The 15,161-nt window shown below is 43.2% G+C and overlaps 3 protein-coding genes across 12 annotated transcripts; 2 read left to right on the forward strand and 1 right to left on the reverse strand.

The window, feature by feature from the left end:
• LOC143329416 (midnolin-like) lies at positions 1–5,885 on the forward strand. Of its 5 annotated transcripts, none has more exons than XM_076745285.1 (8): positions 1–53; positions 2,032–2,288; positions 2,386–2,473; positions 2,564–2,626; positions 3,694–4,239; positions 4,435–4,540; positions 4,849–5,097; positions 5,218–5,885. In XM_076745285.1, the coding sequence occupies exons 2-8, from the start codon at positions 2,044–2,046 to the stop codon at positions 5,388–5,390; spliced, it is 1,470 nt and encodes a 489-aa protein (XP_076601400.1). In that variant the 5' UTR covers positions 1–53; positions 2,032–2,043; the 3' UTR covers positions 5,391–5,885. The 5 variants fall into 5 exon arrangements, with proteins under 5 accessions (XP_076601400.1, XP_076601396.1, XP_076601399.1 ...); XM_076745281.1 differs by lacking the exon at positions 1–53 and adding an exon at positions 1,839–1,904; XM_076745284.1 differs by lacking the exon at positions 1–53 and adding an exon at positions 1,858–1,892.
• Positions 5,886–7,102: 1,217 nt separating this feature from the next.
• cirbpa (cold inducible RNA binding protein a) lies at positions 7,103–12,232 on the forward strand. Of its 6 annotated transcripts, none has more exons than XR_013077862.1 (8): positions 7,110–7,217; positions 8,000–8,110; positions 8,243–8,349; positions 8,636–8,768; positions 8,862–9,003; positions 9,106–9,164; positions 11,708–11,794; positions 11,891–12,232. XR_013077862.1 is itself a non-coding variant. In XM_076744419.1 (7 exons), exons 2-7 carry the CDS (start codon positions 8,011–8,013, stop codon positions 10,403–10,405), a joined length of 528 nt encoding a protein of 175 aa, XP_076600534.1. In that variant the 5' UTR covers positions 7,103–7,217; positions 8,000–8,010; the 3' UTR covers positions 10,406–10,658. The 6 variants fall into 6 exon arrangements, 4 of the variants coding, with proteins under 4 accessions (XP_076600534.1, XP_076600530.1, XP_076600531.1 ...); XR_013077863.1 differs by having other exon boundaries at positions 8,636–8,747; XM_076744419.1 differs by lacking the exons at positions 11,708–11,794; positions 11,891–12,232 and adding an exon at positions 10,398–10,658 and having other exon boundaries at positions 7,103–7,217; positions 8,636–8,747.
• Positions 12,233–13,166: 934 nt separating this feature from the next.
• On the reverse strand, positions 13,167–15,157 carry ndufa13 (NADH:ubiquinone oxidoreductase subunit A13). Its single transcript, XM_076744420.1, has 5 exons — positions 15,023–15,157; positions 14,254–14,332; positions 14,077–14,148; positions 13,867–13,936; positions 13,167–13,413 (listed from the first exon to the last, which is right to left on the reverse strand). The coding sequence occupies exons 1-5, from the start codon at positions 15,114–15,116 to the stop codon at positions 13,294–13,296; spliced, it is 435 nt and encodes a 144-aa protein (XP_076600535.1). The 5' UTR covers positions 15,117–15,157; the 3' UTR covers positions 13,167–13,293.
• Positions 15,158–15,161: the final 4 nt, after the last annotated feature.

Here is a 15,161-nt window from a genome sequence, read left to right on the forward strand (position 1 = left end):
GCCAGAGAGGATTGGAACATCTGGGAACTGATGCCAGGAGAGGCCATGCAGGGGTAGGAGGAATGTGGAGGAGAGGATGAGCGCTCTCTGTGTGTGTGTGTGTGTGTGTGTGTGTGTGTGTGTGTGTGTGTGTGCGTGTGCGTGTGCGTGTGTGTGTGTGTGTGTGTGTGTGTGTGTTCCTCGATGGTTGACGTCAGAGCTGCGTCTGTGCTTGCTCTAGAGAGCAGGACATCCTGTGGAATTGTTCTCGGCGAGGCCTGAAGAATGTAAAGCAGCCTCCTCTCCCTTCTGGCTCGTCGGTGTGACCAACGTCTCAACAAGACGAGCTGTAAAAAATGTTGGGGAGGTGTGAGGGAGGGCAGGGGAGGCTCGGGGAGGACAGGATCTCCATCAAAATCTCACTGGGACATCGAGTTCATCGAGTCACTTAAAAGGAGAAAAGACCAGTGTGGGATTCCCGTTGAATTCCAGTGAAGATTAAGATGAAGTTTTGAGTTTGATTCACTGTGTGACAGGATATCTCTCATATTTCTGGAGCATATATCTATGAGGCATGTTAGCACTAATAGAAAGACACAAATAGAGATGACAGTGCAGAATCAGCTCTGCAAAAAAAAGAGACGATACATAGATTTGTGTTTTTCTACGGCACAGGTTGGTTCCTTTCAGACACAATGAGACCAACATGTCTGCTTTTAGGAGAGGATGGAGAGGAGTGAGTGTGGGGGTGGGGTGAGGAGGGAGGTGGGCGATATGGGAGTGGAGTGACGCAGACTGGGTAAAGTGGGGGGGTGTTGTGGGTGTAGCTATTTTTAGCTACCGTTAGGAGACACATATTAGCTGCATTTCTCTGCCCTCCCCGTCTTCCTACGTCACTTTACTCCAAGCTGCTCCTCTCCAGCATGCATCATGTGACAGGTGCAGCCCGAGACCCCGCTGTGGACCAGAGGTGGGACAGGAATACTAAACAGGCCAGGATGAAAAGCACTGCAGAATACAAAGGGTAGTCACTGCCTCTGAACGTCTCCTCCCACTGGCTGAACAGTGGGATTATGCAGCATCCACAGATGTGTGCGTGACGGACCGGGCACTTTGCCTTCAGCCCAGTGCATGCTGGGACAACTTTCAGCTCCCATGTGAGGCTGAAAAGAAAAAAAAGAGGAATGACTAGAATATTCTTTAAATCTTTTTTAAATATACTATATATCCAAGGGACAGTCTTACATTTGTTAAGTTTTATACAGTGCTTTGTAGCCACACACTAATGTCCCTTTGAGTTGACAAGTGTATACTTAAAAGTCACTTCCATTTTATTTACATAACACAAAATCACATATTCGCCTCAGAGGGCTTTACAGTCTTTTTCTCTACTACATGCTGTAGTATTACTGTAGTGAAAAAAATGATATTATTTTTAGGTGCAAAGATAGTCGGGGGGCACCCCAATTTTTTTTCTAAATCATGACATGGAAAATAAAGGAGAGGAGCTCTTACAGTCATTTTCTGCTCATTATGTTTAGGTTCCACACTTAGAGTAGGCCACGCAAATACAGTTATAATTTCACACACCCTGGGCGGGTTTGGACAAAGTTAAAATGACAAGACAATCTGTCTCCGGACATTTTGACATGATGACATTCTGTACAAAATGTTGGAGCGCCGAGCAGATTGCATCATTTATGAATGGTGAGTGAGGCACAAAACAGGGTTGAGCAGTGTGAGGAAACAAGCGTTCTGATTGGACAGTACAGGCTGACTGGCCTCTGTGCTCTCGCTGATTGGTTGTGTGTGGGAGTGGGCGGGGCCTTTACCGGCAGGGTTGGGGTGTTTTACGCTCGGTGGAGTAGTGCTGCGTCTGTCACGGCCAGAGAGAGGAGCTGTACCAGCCTGTTGTGGGTAAACCGGTCTGTAATCTGAATTTTTAATGTCTAAAGACGATTTACACTGTTCATGTTATGAGAAACAACCCTAAAGAAAACTTCAATTCAATCTAACGACCGGAGTCTGATGTTTAATTTGGACCTTTCACAGTAAGTCAGCTGAATGGAGCAGCAGCAGCAGCAGCAGCAGCAGCGGGGCCTCTGTAGCTTCACCCCGGGCTGCTCTGCACGCTGCGGGGCCGGGGTCTCCGCCGGTCGGCCCACCATGCGTTTGTCCATCACCTCCACCACCGGCAGCCCGGTGGAGCTCACTGTCCCCCGAGGAGAGACTGTGGAGGGACTGAGGACACACATCTCCCAAAAACTCAGGCTGCAAAGGGACAGGATCGTCCTCCTGTATAGAGACAGGTGAGTTTTCTTACACTGATGCGGTGATCCCTGAAAAATGTATTTATTTAGTGTTATTTAGTCTTTATATGCTGACAGTGTGATGGATATTTTGCAGGCAGCTGACTGCAGGAAAACTGTTGGACCTGGGTGTAGCAGATGGCAGCAAACTGACCCTGGTCCCTGTCGTTGAAGCTGGTTTAGTTGTAAGTAGACCTCATCTTACACTGGGGGGAAACACTGAATTACACTCCACTTCATGTAAAGAACTGTGTGTTCTATTTTCACTGCCGCAGTGCTCAACTGCCAGAGCTGAGAGAACTATGATGGACGTGTTGGAAAGTTTAACAGAAGTCCAGGTGAGAGTTTGGTTTGATGTCTGATTCTAACTGTGTGCAGTAAATAAATAGACACTAGCTGAGTGCATGAATGAGAAAGAGTTAAAGAATTAAAGAATTCAGATTATGCATAAAAATGCACTTTTGAAAAGCTGTAAACCAATAATAACAATAATAATAATAATACTAATAATGAAAGCTTGTGGTTTTCGCAGGACAGCAGTGAGATGGTGTGTGTTTTCCACAGATTTTGTTGAGTAGGATTAAACACACCATCTCACTGCTGTCCTGCGAAAACCACAAGCTTTCATTATTAGTATTATTATTATTATTGTTATTATTGGTTTACAGCTTTTCAAAAGTGCATTTTTTTCAGATAGGCCTATGGGGTTTTAAGTAGTTCATTTTCAAAACCCATTAAAGGTAAATTTAAGCCTTCAGTTCATCCTTAAAGACAATAAAAGTGGCTAAAGATGAAGATTTGTGGTTTTTCTTGTGCTTTTGAGTTTTTATTTCATGAAAACTCCTCACATTCTTGTTTTCATGTCAACAAAAATATTATTGCATCATGGCCTTCACTAAGGAAATGCACAGTGTACCTGACAGTCATACATGATTCACTAAGAGGGAGCTAAAGCACAATGCTGTGACCAAAAGTTTATTTAAAGTTATAATCCTCAAGATTTTAGTGAAGTCAAAGCTCATTGTTGACACTGCTTATGGTTGGCACTTGTTCCTGTTATAGCCAATTGCTGTATTTACATTCATTAAAGACTTTATTTCTCTAGTTTTCATGGTTACTGTCAGGGTCCACCAGTCCAGCCATTCAGGTTGTCTACAGAGGAGTAATTCCTAGTAAACAGTGCATGTGTGTAAACCAGTACATCCATGATGACTTTCGTCTTTATTCAAACAATGGCAGTTTATTTGGCAGACACACCAGTTGCTCCTCTGTTGTAGGATATCTGACAAAGTAGCTGCTCAGTGAGTGTGTGTGATACCTGCTACCACGCTAACCACAGGTGTTGCCAAATTAACCAGGACCAAAAGATTGTAAATTTAACTCTGCCGTGTTTCTTTCCTGACAGATCTGTGACTTCCTGTCCGGCCACTCGCCTCTGACCATTAACCTGGGATTTGGTGCCCAGGTGATGTATGTGCAGCTCCAGCTGTCTGCACAGAACGTGGCGGAGCTGCAGCAGCACCAAGACTTGAGAGCTGGGAGCAGCAGCAAGCTTCAAGCTGGCCTGCCCGGCATGACCCACCTTGACTCTGCAAACAGCACAGGATCAACTACCTCGCCTGCTTCCCAAACCTCCAACCCAACCGTAGACTCTGCATCCTCGGGCCAATTTAGCGCTCAAAGACACAGACCTTCCTTTAACTCAACAGCTTCCGCATCCCTCTCATCCACCACTGCCCCTGCTGTGAACTGCCATCACCCCTCATCTCCACATCAGTCCTGTCCTCCCCACTCGACAAACACATCTTCTCCTATATCCAGCCTGTCTTTGCCTTCTGGCTGTCCTCATGCCAGCTGTCCTCTAGAAGCAGCTACACCAGTCTGCTCACCTGTTCCCACCGGCTCCATTCCTGGACCACGAAGCCCACCACCAGCCTCAACCTACAGAGAGGTTAGCCTTACATATTCATCTGTATAAGTCAATACAAATCACAATGCACCGTCATGCTGTCACCAGTATGTATTAGTGGCAACATAACTTGCATAACAAGTAGATTTCAAAATGTCTGGTTTTTATTCACTCGTTTTTATTCCTCGTTATGGATGCTGAAAACAGCAGATCATGTTTCTCTCTCTTGTTTTACAGAGTGAAGTTGATGCCTCATCCACTGCAGAGCTGTGCAAGCAGCCAGGAGCAGTCATAGACAGTTTTGTGAGCCATTCTCCAGGCGTCTTCTCCGGGACTTTTTCCGGCAAGTGTGTGAGCAGCAGAGGCCTGAAGATCAGCTCAGTCATGCTTTCCGGAGCTGAAACTAACAATTAACTGATTAGTTATTTGGTTTATGAAATATCAGAAAATAGTGACACTGACTCTGCCCACAGAGATGTATTCAGACTGCTTGTCTTGTTCTCCATCAGTCCAAATGCCAAAGATATTCAGTTTACTATGATATGACAAATGAAAGCAGCAAATCAGCTTGAATTACTCTTTATTTTTCATCCACTATAATCAATCTCTCCCTCTCTCATTTCCCTGGCTCTCTTCTTATCCCATTATCAGGCACTCTGGCCCCTTGCAGTCAGAGCGGCACCAGCCATCCTCGGAGGGGCATTGCCATCATTCTCCAGATCCTCAATGACCTCCTCAGAGCAGCCTGCCACCACCAGGGGGCTTCACCTGCCTTCTCTCCTCCCCACTGTCCTGCTTCGAACCCAGCAGCCAGCCAGCTGCACACAGCAGAGGAGCAAAGCAAAGCAAAGAGCGAAACACTGGTGACCCAGAGGGCAGAGCGCCTCAGTAAAACCCCAGGTGAGCTTTACTCATTATATTACTTTGAAACATGACATTGTATTTTTCATGGGAAAACACACCAAACAAGTTTATTTTTGTGTGGCATCTCTAACATGTTTCTTCTTCCCTCTCCTGTAGGCGAAGAGAGCCTCCCCCTCCAGTCATCCACACAGGAGAATCAAGCATTGCACTGTAAGCTAGAGCGCCTGCAGGTTTTGATGCATCAGAGGCGTCTTCGTAGGCGGACTCGCAGGAACTCACACCTCTCGCAGACGTCTCACCCGTACCAGCATCGGCAGTATCGTCCCTAGTCTCCTGAACGGAAACGATCCACCCACTGTGATAGCAGTGGCAGCTTTTTATTGAGCAAGGGCACCTGAAAGAACCAGACCAGAGCTGACCTCTGACCTTGTGGAACAGGGCAAAGTGCAGCAGAGTGCATGCTTTGTTGCTGTTTTTAAAATTATGAGCATTTCTGGAAACATAAGATCAGAGGAGTCGGGTTCCTGTGGCTGTCGCTGCACTGAGCATGTTCCCTCATGCAACACAACGGCTCTCATTGTTATGTAGCACATAAGTCACGAAATGTTCCACTGTACATTTTCATGCCATACGTCATGGTGCTTTGTACAGAGTCTTCTTAATGTTTGTGTATGTATTTCAATGCCTTAACCATACATGTCTTGAATGTAAACTGTGTGTTTTGTTCTGTGCAGAGGATGTTCCTCTGAAATGTTTTACTTATGCAATATTAAAATGTAAACACAAAGAAGGAGAAAATATGCAAAGAATAAAGGAAAGAGTGGAAAAAACAATTGTGTGTCAAGCCCTTTTCAGATGTGGAACAGTAACATTGCAGCTTTCATCTATTAAAGTGATTTATTTCAGTCATTCAGAGAGATTTGCAATGATATGAAGGAGGAAGGCTCTCAGTTATCTCACAGCCTGCGTTACTCAGTCAGGTTGCAGAGAACTAAAGAAATGTTTTTAATCTCCCGTGAGCAGGTCATTAACTCCCTAACATATCCCTATTCATAACACGCCTCTTGATTCATATGGTGCCTGACTTTGTCCCAGGTAAGTCAACAAAATATGACGGCTGTGTCTCACAAATCCCTTGTTCCTCATTTGAAGAGATGCACACCTTCACAATTGGAGCTGTCCAAGAGTTTTACGGAGCAGTGAGTGTCAGAAATTTTGCCTGAGGCACTGAATAACAGCTGACAGAAACCAAGTGCAGAAGACAAAACTTTTGAACTCTTGTGAGCTGCTGAGCTGCTCACACCATGAGAGTGCCGTCATATTGACATGACAGTGCATAATCTACAGTCGAGGTGGACTGATTGCAGGATTGTTCCACTTGGAGAAATCCAACACTGAAGCAAGTTAGGCACCATATTCAACAAAAACGTGCAATAAGTGACAAAAAATCTGCCCACCAACACCTCTAAAGGTCACTAAATTAAATTTGGGTTTCATGCAAAGCTGTAAATAGATGTCTTCTGTCATCCACTGTGTTCTTGACAGACCATCCTTCTATCCAATCTAATCCAACCCAATCCAATTTAAAACATGCAAGTAGTTTAATTTGTTGCATTTTCAGGTTCGTAAATAGATTTTTCAGTAGATAATTTTAAGATTTCTTTATTATTGAACAAATGGAGTTTACAAGCTCAAGTTGGGCAACATCATCTTGAATACAACACTTTTTGACCAGAGGATACAGGCAATATATAAAAAATAAAACAAAAATCAGAAACACAGGGCTTGATTGACTGATTGATTGATTGATTGATATAAGAGAAATGCAATTTAAACAACTAAGACGCAAAGACTGAAAAGACAGGGTAGGGAAGAATATTGTTCTAAAATGATATTTGCCCAATATTCTAACTGAATTCTCCTCATGTGAACCATTGTAATTCAAAGATTTTTGAAGCAGGGAGTGAGGCACTAAAACCCATGATGTTATACCGGCAGGCACAGTAGGTGGCGATATGTTCCCTGTTGAACTACCACTAAATGGAAGGAAGAAGACGGCCCCGCGCAGAGAAATGAAAAGCGGAGAGCTCCTCCTGCCTGCTCTCATTCGACCTGCAGAGCTGCTCCTCGTTCCGTAAATCCTTGCCAAGGAAAAGGTAATTGCGATTTCACGATGTTTTTCGCGGTGCATCAGACGTGTTTACGTATATCTGTGTTTGCAAGGCTTTGCTAATGTCATTACTGTTGGCCTGATATCAGATATTAAATGCCACGTTTTTTCTTTTTAAGTATTCTGTGAACAGTGTCTTATCGACGGTCAATTTGATTTGATTGTTCGCATTAAACCGGTCGGCATTCGTCCGCGCCGAAATGTGTTGCGTTGAGCTGCTCTTAGGAAAAAAACGTGTAAAACTGGATGAAATTTTGCCCTGATCCAATTAATTTTTTGAGCAATTATATAACCCAGAATATAAAGCACCCCGAGGCGTATGAAGCTAATTGCTCCATCAGCGACACAAAGTGAGGACCGTAAGCTCGATGCTACAAAATGGCGCTGAAAAGAAAATTTCCGCTAGCTAATCCGCTAGCCCAACGGTACCACGTTTATGGGCTTGGGGCCTAGGTCGACGTGCTTCCATCAATAACGGTAAATAGCGGCATATATGTGATTTAGGGTTTATTTGAACTTAAGACGGAATGAATGCTTTCATGCCAGGGACTCCCGCACACAAGGCGCAGGTTATAATGACCGTCGCGTTTAACGGGATCGCTGACCCGTTTTTCGCACTGCGTGAGCTGACGGTGTTTGCTGCCGATGTTTATGGAGCGAGGGGGCGGCACAGCGCCAGTTCATTTGCACAGATTCGTGCAAATGTTTTGTATTTGCTTTGTGTGATTATTATTTTAATTTTTTTTTGTGTGTGTGTTTGTTTTCTAGCTACATTGAAGATGTCGGATGAGGGTAAATTGTTCATCGGAGGACTGAGCTTCGAGACCAACGAGGAGTCTCTGGCTGCGGCCTTCGGCAAATATGGAACCATCGAAAAAGGTTAATCCTACGGGGGCTTTTCGCCTTTACCTTCCATCATGCATCCGTTCTGAGCCCACGTGGGGCTTTTTTGTTGAAAGTCGGCGTTTGCCAGTGCCTTTCATTAAAACGTGCTTTCTTTCCCTCCATTAGTGGATGTGATCAGAGACAAAGAGACGGGAAGATCTCGCGGTTTCGGCTTTGTGAAATACGATAATGCCGATGATGCGAAAGATGCAATGGCAGCAATGAACGGAAAGGTAAATGAACAATACACGTTTTAACAGGATATTAACATTTTATTTGCCCGTTTTTCTTTGTTTTTTTTTTTTTTTTTTTTTAAGAATTTTTATATTTACACTAAAACGACTTAAGTCTTCATAGCCAAGCTTATTGACATGTCTGCTCATGGTATATGTTATTGTGGTTAGTCTGTATTGTGGTAAACTTAAAGGAAAAGCAAGTTAAAGCCACATGGCACCATGTGTAGATTGATCTGCAGTATGGCTGAGATTCAAAAAGTTGACAATCGCCCTTGTGCTTCAGTCTCTAGATGGTCGGGCTATTCGCGTGGATGAAGCAGGAAAAGGCGGGCGCTCCAGAGGTGGATTCTCACCAGGCACACGGGCTGGCAGATTCGGTGGATCTCGGGGGAGAGGTGGGCGAGGTTACTCCAGAGGTGAAAACTGGGTGTCTACATTGTTGTGATGGATTTGTTCTACATACTGTTAATTCCTCCACATTTCTCATTTTGGGTATGTTGTCTTTGGAGGAGGAGCATACAATGGCGACCGGGGCTACAGTGACAGGAATTATGGCGATAGGGGCTTCGGAGCTGGAGATAGGAGCTTTAATAGCGGCGGATACAGGAGTGGAGGATACTCCTCAGGCGGTGGCGGCTACAGAGAAAATAGGTAAGATGCTTGATGAAGCCAAAGTTTGAGACTGAATTGCTTGTTTATTCAACATTAAGTTAATTAAGTTAAAATCAACATTATGAAATGTTTGTTTTCCAGGGGTCAGGGTGGATATGGTGACCGCTCTGGATCCTACCGCGATGGATATGACGGCTATGGTAAGCATGACTGACGTGTATTTGTGTTGCACATGTAGCCGTATGTTGGGGCTGTTTTAATTTCAAATTTTAAAATGTCACCAGATTAAGCTACATCTAGACACAAAGAATTTACTTTAAACCAGTTTCACTGATAACGATTTATAGCATTACACACCATTAGGTTGTGCTTAAACCTCTCTGTTGGCTGTGGTAGATTCATAAGCACCAAATCACACATTGAATTTAACAAGATCATTTCGCAGCCCCAACATATGAGAACTTGGATCGTGTATGCCCCTCAGTTTTGTACCTGAGCCCAAGTTGATGCCTCTCTGTATACGGTTGCCAAATTTTGCTAGCCCCCATCCCCACCCCCACCCGCCCCACTCTGGTTACAGAGGCTGGCAAGCAATGACGAGCAGCAAATGCTGAATGTTACTTATTCTGATATTGCTCGTATCTAAGCTGATGGATCCCCTTATGCAAAAACTGAGGGAGGGTTTTTGGACTGTCTGGTGGGTTGAGGGGATGTTGTGAAACTCCAGTGTTGGAACTTTCAGTGTCTTTACCTGTGTGCCCACTTCTTATCCTCAGCTACACACGAGTAAACGTCTCCCTGATTCAAGATCATCACTTGGCTGGCTGTATTTCAAAGATGCGCTCCTCAAGAAAAATGTCCACGTGTTATTGCTGACCTTAGTTTTGTAGTTTTGTTGTAGTAGCTCAAGCATCTTGTAGCCATGAGTTTTGGTCATTCCTTAACAATGTTACAAATTACAGTTCAAGACTCGAACTGCTTGATTGGGCATCTTTATTCCTCAAAGGTCGTTTGCTAACTAAAAGGCACCTGTGTCACTGATTAGTGTTTTAGTCCCAATTTGGGGATCGAACAACGGCTCTCCACATGGCTTTTCGTTCAACGGCCACTATCATCGCTGTAGACTTTTTTTGACCAGCACGTTAAAGTGTTTCCTGATTTTTTTGATTCCTCATTTAGTTTTTTTTTCCCCTTTTTTTTTTTTATATATTGAAGTATCCAATGGGGCTTGTTTTTTGTTTTTTTTCTTATTTCCCCTGTTGGTCTCTGTGACTGACCTACCTCTTGCCAGGTTTTAAACTTTTTGAGGAAAGATCTAATTACTCTTAAACAGGCTTTTGGGGGATTTATGCTAAATTCCTTTTACTATTAAAAACTTAGTTTAGCTGAGGCTCCTGTGTGTTCAATTTCCCAAAAGAGTGAATTCCTTTCAGACTGGTGAGCTACACCTCCGAAGTGGCCGGCTGTTCATGAAGTCTGTCCAAGGTATCTTCTGTGCTCTGCTCAACATCTGCATTTTAAATGTGCTGTAAAATGGACTAATCTTGTTTAAGTGATCGAAAAATGTAACTTCGTTTTCCCTAAAGTAAAATCACAGCCGGGAACAGTTTTGTACTTTATGTTCTTTGTATGATCAACTTTTTTCTTTGTCAGTTTGGCTTCATGGAGCCTATTAAACAGACTGTGGAAAATAATCTCGATTCTTTTGCCTTTCAAAACTATCGCATGGGGGAGTTTAATGCTGCGTGAGAACAGTCACCTGCACTGAAATTACACATGGATTTCTTTGGAGGGCAATTATGAATTGGCAGTTGAGTTGGTTCGCTAGATAAAGGGATCAGCTTTAATTGGGTTTTTTTCAAAAGTCCACTTCATTTGACAAGCTGCCTGTCTGGTTTTCTAAGATTTCCAAACTAAAGATGGTTTTTGGCCCAGTGAATCCTGTGCAGGTCTCAAACCATCGATTGTCCAAATGTGTTTTGAAAGGGAACTTTGATAATGTCTTAAGCTCAAACCTTTAGCGAGGTTTAAACACGCCCCTTAAAGTGGCATGTGGAAATGCTGGGGAAACATCAGCTGGTGTCTGGTCATGTTAATGCTTCATTACGTTCAAGAGGTCAGCTACTTCAAAAACCTACAAGTCCTTGGAGAGTGAAGTGTTGCGCCTACCAACAAGTGCTCATCAGAGATGAAAGCTGCTCTCTTGCCTAGGTCATATGTGGAGAAAGTAGGCCAATGCACGTGAGGTAAAAATCTCCTTTTGCTTTGCTCACATCCTTCAAACTCAGTTCTCATTGTTTCCATGAATACCTTCAAGTTAGTCATTTTTAGTCCTCTGCTTCAAATGTCGCCTACAACATGCCATGGCCCCTTCCCCAAATCTGATTCATGCAGACAAGTCCAGTAACGAAATGTTTCTATGAAGCTCCCCTGGATTGTAGTGTTCACTGCCCGAGACCACCAAAAAAAGAAAAACAAAGCGTTGGCCTCTAAGTCGTGCGTAGTATTGTGCTCAGTCCACTTGTGTTCACTGCATTAGTCCTCAAATTTGCTCCATTAATGTCCCACAGCAGTCCTAATTGTGCAAGGTGTCTAGACCGTATTCAGTTTCTCTTTGTACCCTTAACTTATGAATGAGCGGTGAGTTTCAGACTCATGAATAGGGTTGCATGCATTTTATTGTGGCTTGTTTTGTCAAATTTTAGTTGCCAGGCTTAATCCATTTCTTAATCCTTTTCTTTAGATTAAACTGGCCAGCAGAGGCTTCACTGGATCTCCTCGTGACTGAAGTGTCCGGCTTTAGACGGCAGTGATGGATGGCTGCTATCAGGTAAAATCTTTGTCTTAGTACTGTGAATCATTTAAGATGTCATGTTTTGTTGCTGGCGCCCGGCTGATTATGTAATGTCTTGCTGCCCTGCTTTAGGTCCAACGTGCTGCAGCAGTGGCTGCATGGGAGGATCCTGCCAAGTAGAAGTTCAAGGCTTTCATGAATATGAAATGTTGGCTTGCCAGAGAGACATTTTTCAAACGTAATGTCAGTGTCGAAGTCCTTGATATCCAGTTCAAGCAAAAATGGGCAGGATGGCAGACCCTGTACGCCGTACTGACTGAACCATTTCTTCTGAATTCACCGTCATGTCCCCTTCAAGCAGTATTTGAGATATAGTGCTGTTTTGACCACTTCATGGCTAATAGACACCTGAGCCCCATGTCCTCTTTTTGTACTGCAATTTCAAAAATAAAATTGTGGGGGGAATGACAGCCATCGACTGTCTTCTTTATACTTCTTTACATATATATCTTTATATTGCCTCAGTGTTTTACTCAGGAGAATCACAGTTGAGTCGTCATTGAGTGGATGTTCAGTTCAATGTTAGCGTGAGCTTTTTAGTGGACTTCATGGTGGTTGAGATGTTACAACCATGATTCCAGAGAAGTTAGAAACATCGTTAACTTGTCAATCCTCTTTCATACTTTAAATATATTGTCTTTGTACTTCATTGGTTTTTGTAAATATATGCTTATTCTGAATTTGATGAAGCAACATCTCATTTCAAATGAGTTGGCACAGGAACAACTTGGATTACACTCAATTATTCGCCCTCAGGTTTAACAGGGCTTACAAATAGGCAGGCATGCAATTACAACCGCGATTCCAAAAAAAGGTTGATGCATAAAACTGGTTATTTGATAATCCTCAACTGAAAACTACAAGGACAATATATTGAATGTTTCAGCTCATCAGCTTCATTGATTTTTGTAAATACATTCATCAGACCTGGAAGGCGATGTGTAGAAGCTATAATTAGGCAAAGTTGAAGACAAATTGAAAGTTTGTGTACAGCTCAAACACTGAGTAATCCACCATCAAGAGGAAGTCAGTCTGTAGTGTTTTTCCTTGCAACAAAGTGTCCTCACTGGTCCAACCTAAAGGAAAAGTTTCAACACGTTGAGTAGTTAAATAAAAATGAACCATTGCTCATCATATGGACTACATGACTGTATCTGAAAGTAACTAGTGGCCAAAACTCTTAAATATATATTTAACCTACTGAGAAGTTCAATATTTACCTCTTAAATGTAGTGGGGTTGCAGGATAGTATGGCATAAAATTAGGTAATACTACAAAGCTACTGGGTGGTACAGTAATTGAGGAAAAAGTACATCCATAGAAAAAAATGACAACAGGTAAACCAAGGTGAGGTACAGAAAAAAAAATACTTTAATATTGAACATTTACAAGCTGAATTGAGCGAGGGCTCAGGTCCACGAGGTGCTGGCTGTGGAAGGTGGAGAAGCTCAGGACACAGTCTGTCTCGGTGGCACTTACACGTACCACACGAAGCCGAAGCGCTCGTGGTGAAGCTCTTTGCGGGGCCGGAGGTTGAACAGCTCCTCGCACAGAGGGGTGACCCAGCGGTCTGTGTTGAAGACGCTCTCGCCGACCTGCACGAGCATTAAGGACAAACACCGTCCGTGTCAATACAGGAACACTGATGTTACCCAGCAGCAAGCAAACAGGTGAGAACAACTGGAAGCAAAACTGATCATTCATTTCTAAATAACATGAACATTCACAGCTATAGTAATGCTGGCTAGCTCCAAAGGTTATTTGGTTAAAAAAAAAAAAGCTTTCACATCACAGTAATCAACGTGTACAACCATTTTGACTTATCTATGAATCCAGGCGTTAATTAAATATGACAGTTGTGATTAAAATCTGTCAGCCGCCCTGTATGTTGAATTTACTGAATACTTGCAGTCTTTGGATCTAAAATTAAGGATTAAGCAGTATTAGCACTTAGCATTAGAAGTGGGCTGACATCATTTAATCACAGTAATCACATGATGTATACCTCTCAAATGTCACAACAAAGACTGATCACAGCTTTTCTTTACCTTCCAACCTGGAACGTCCTTCATGACAATCGCCTCTTCCTCTAAATTTTCCCTCATCAACCGCAGGTACCTGAGGGGAAATTCATGTTATGTGAAGAGCTAACCTGACAGAGTAACCATCAGATTAAAAACTAAATGTGTATGTATGTGTGTGTGTGTGTGTGTGTGTGTGTGTGTGTGTGTGTGGTTTTCTTGTTGTTGTTTGGTCACCTTCGGTCTTTCTCTGCCTGCAGCAGGGGCATCAGAGCTACCCTGGCCTCCATCTCCTCAATCTGTAAGCGCCTGCAATGCACAAACACACATCACCACAAGCTCCCAGCCTGACTGCAACATTACACAGTGTTGGACTGTATTTAAACCAAAGCGTAATTACAGAAATTATCCTACCTCCTCTCTCTGTTCCACTTGAAAAGCTTCCAGTAACCAAACACCATGACGCCAATGCCAATGCCAAACAAGCTATATCCTGTTGATCAAAGACTTCATCAGTGACAGCTTATTGCAAAATTGTATCTTACGACAGGTGGGTTAATGAGTTACATCCCAAACACATTATCAGCTCGGTTTCAAAATCAGCCTATTTAAACCTATTTTCTGTCTGTTCAGCAGTAACATCTCACATGTCAATATTTGGTAAATCTTGTATGCTCGAATCATCTGTTACACACTGGTACAGAATGTGATGGGTCAGATTTAACCCCAGTTCCAAGTAAATGACAGAGTTGGTGTTATGATTTCCACAAAGAAACTAAGATGTCTGTGCCCAACTAAAGCTGCCAGAATGAACTGCAAGGAAATAAAGTCTAACTCTAATTTCCAATCTAGAACAATTCATATGTGACCGAGCCTATAATCAAAGTGTTAGCTAGTTAGCGAGCAGCTATCATCATTGTCAACAACAATTTGCACAACATAGTTGTTTGGCCACTTTCACATCACGCTGTTAACAGACATAGGTATTGTTTCTCCACATGACAGGTATGCATTTTCACCTGTCGACGTTGTAATTGTAATAGATTAGCTTCTTTGTCTGTCCCACTGACGTTAACCTGTTAGCATTAGCCACTGTTAAGTGAAATGTCCCATGACCTGTGTATGTCTAAGAGCTCGTGAGTGGTCCTGTGTATTTCGGTAGCTCGGTGTAAAATGTAAGTACCAGAGAGTCCCCGTTTCGGCAGATTTCTCTTGTAATCAAACGCAGAATAGCCTCCCGGAGGAGGCATGTCCTGCTTCACCTTGGACCCCGCCATCTTCCTCCAGCCTTCTTGCCACTACAGCTGCTGACGTCACTGTTG

This window comes from Chaetodon auriga, chromosome 12, assembly GCF_051107435.1.
Source record: "Chaetodon auriga isolate fChaAug3 chromosome 12, fChaAug3.hap1, whole genome shotgun sequence".
NCBI classification, from domain to species: domain Eukaryota; kingdom Metazoa; phylum Chordata; class Actinopteri; order Chaetodontiformes; family Chaetodontidae; genus Chaetodon; species Chaetodon auriga.

Bases quoted from the DNA above. Each gene is read 5' to 3' on its own strand.
- LOC143329416 (XM_076745285.1), top strand. From the start codon at position 2,044: ATGGAGCAGCAGCAGCAGCAGCAGCAGCAGCGGGGCCTCTGTAGCTTC. The intron at 4,541-4,848 runs GCAAGTGTGTGA...TCCCATTATCAG, and splicing joins CTTCTCCGGGACTTTTTCCG to GCACTCTGGCCCCTTGCAGT. The intron at 5,098-5,217 runs GTGAGCTTTACT...CCTCTCCTGTAG, and splicing joins GCGCCTCAGTAAAACCCCAG to GCGAAGAGAGCCTCCCCCTC.
- cirbpa (XM_076744415.1), top strand. From the start codon at position 8,011: ATGTCGGATGAGGGTAAATTGTTCATCGGAGGACTGAGCTTCGAGACC. The intron at 8,111-8,242 runs GTTAATCCTACG...TCCCTCCATTAG, and splicing joins ATATGGAACCATCGAAAAAG to TGGATGTGATCAGAGACAAA. The intron at 8,350-8,635 runs GTAAATGAACAA...CTTGTGCTTCAG, and splicing joins TGGCAGCAATGAACGGAAAG to TCTCTAGATGGTCGGGCTAT.
- ndufa13 (XM_076744420.1), bottom strand. From the start codon at position 15,116: ATGGCGGGGTCCAAGGTGAAGCAGGACATGCCTCCTCCGGGAGGCTAT. The intron at 13,937-14,076 runs GTGACCAAACAA...ATTTCCCCTCAG, and splicing joins CAGGCAGAGAAAGACCGAAG to GTACCTGCGGTTGATGAGGG. The intron at 13,414-13,866 runs GTAAAGAAAAGC...ATGCTCGTGCAG, and splicing joins AGGACGTTCCAGGTTGGAAG to GTCGGCGAGAGCGTCTTCAA.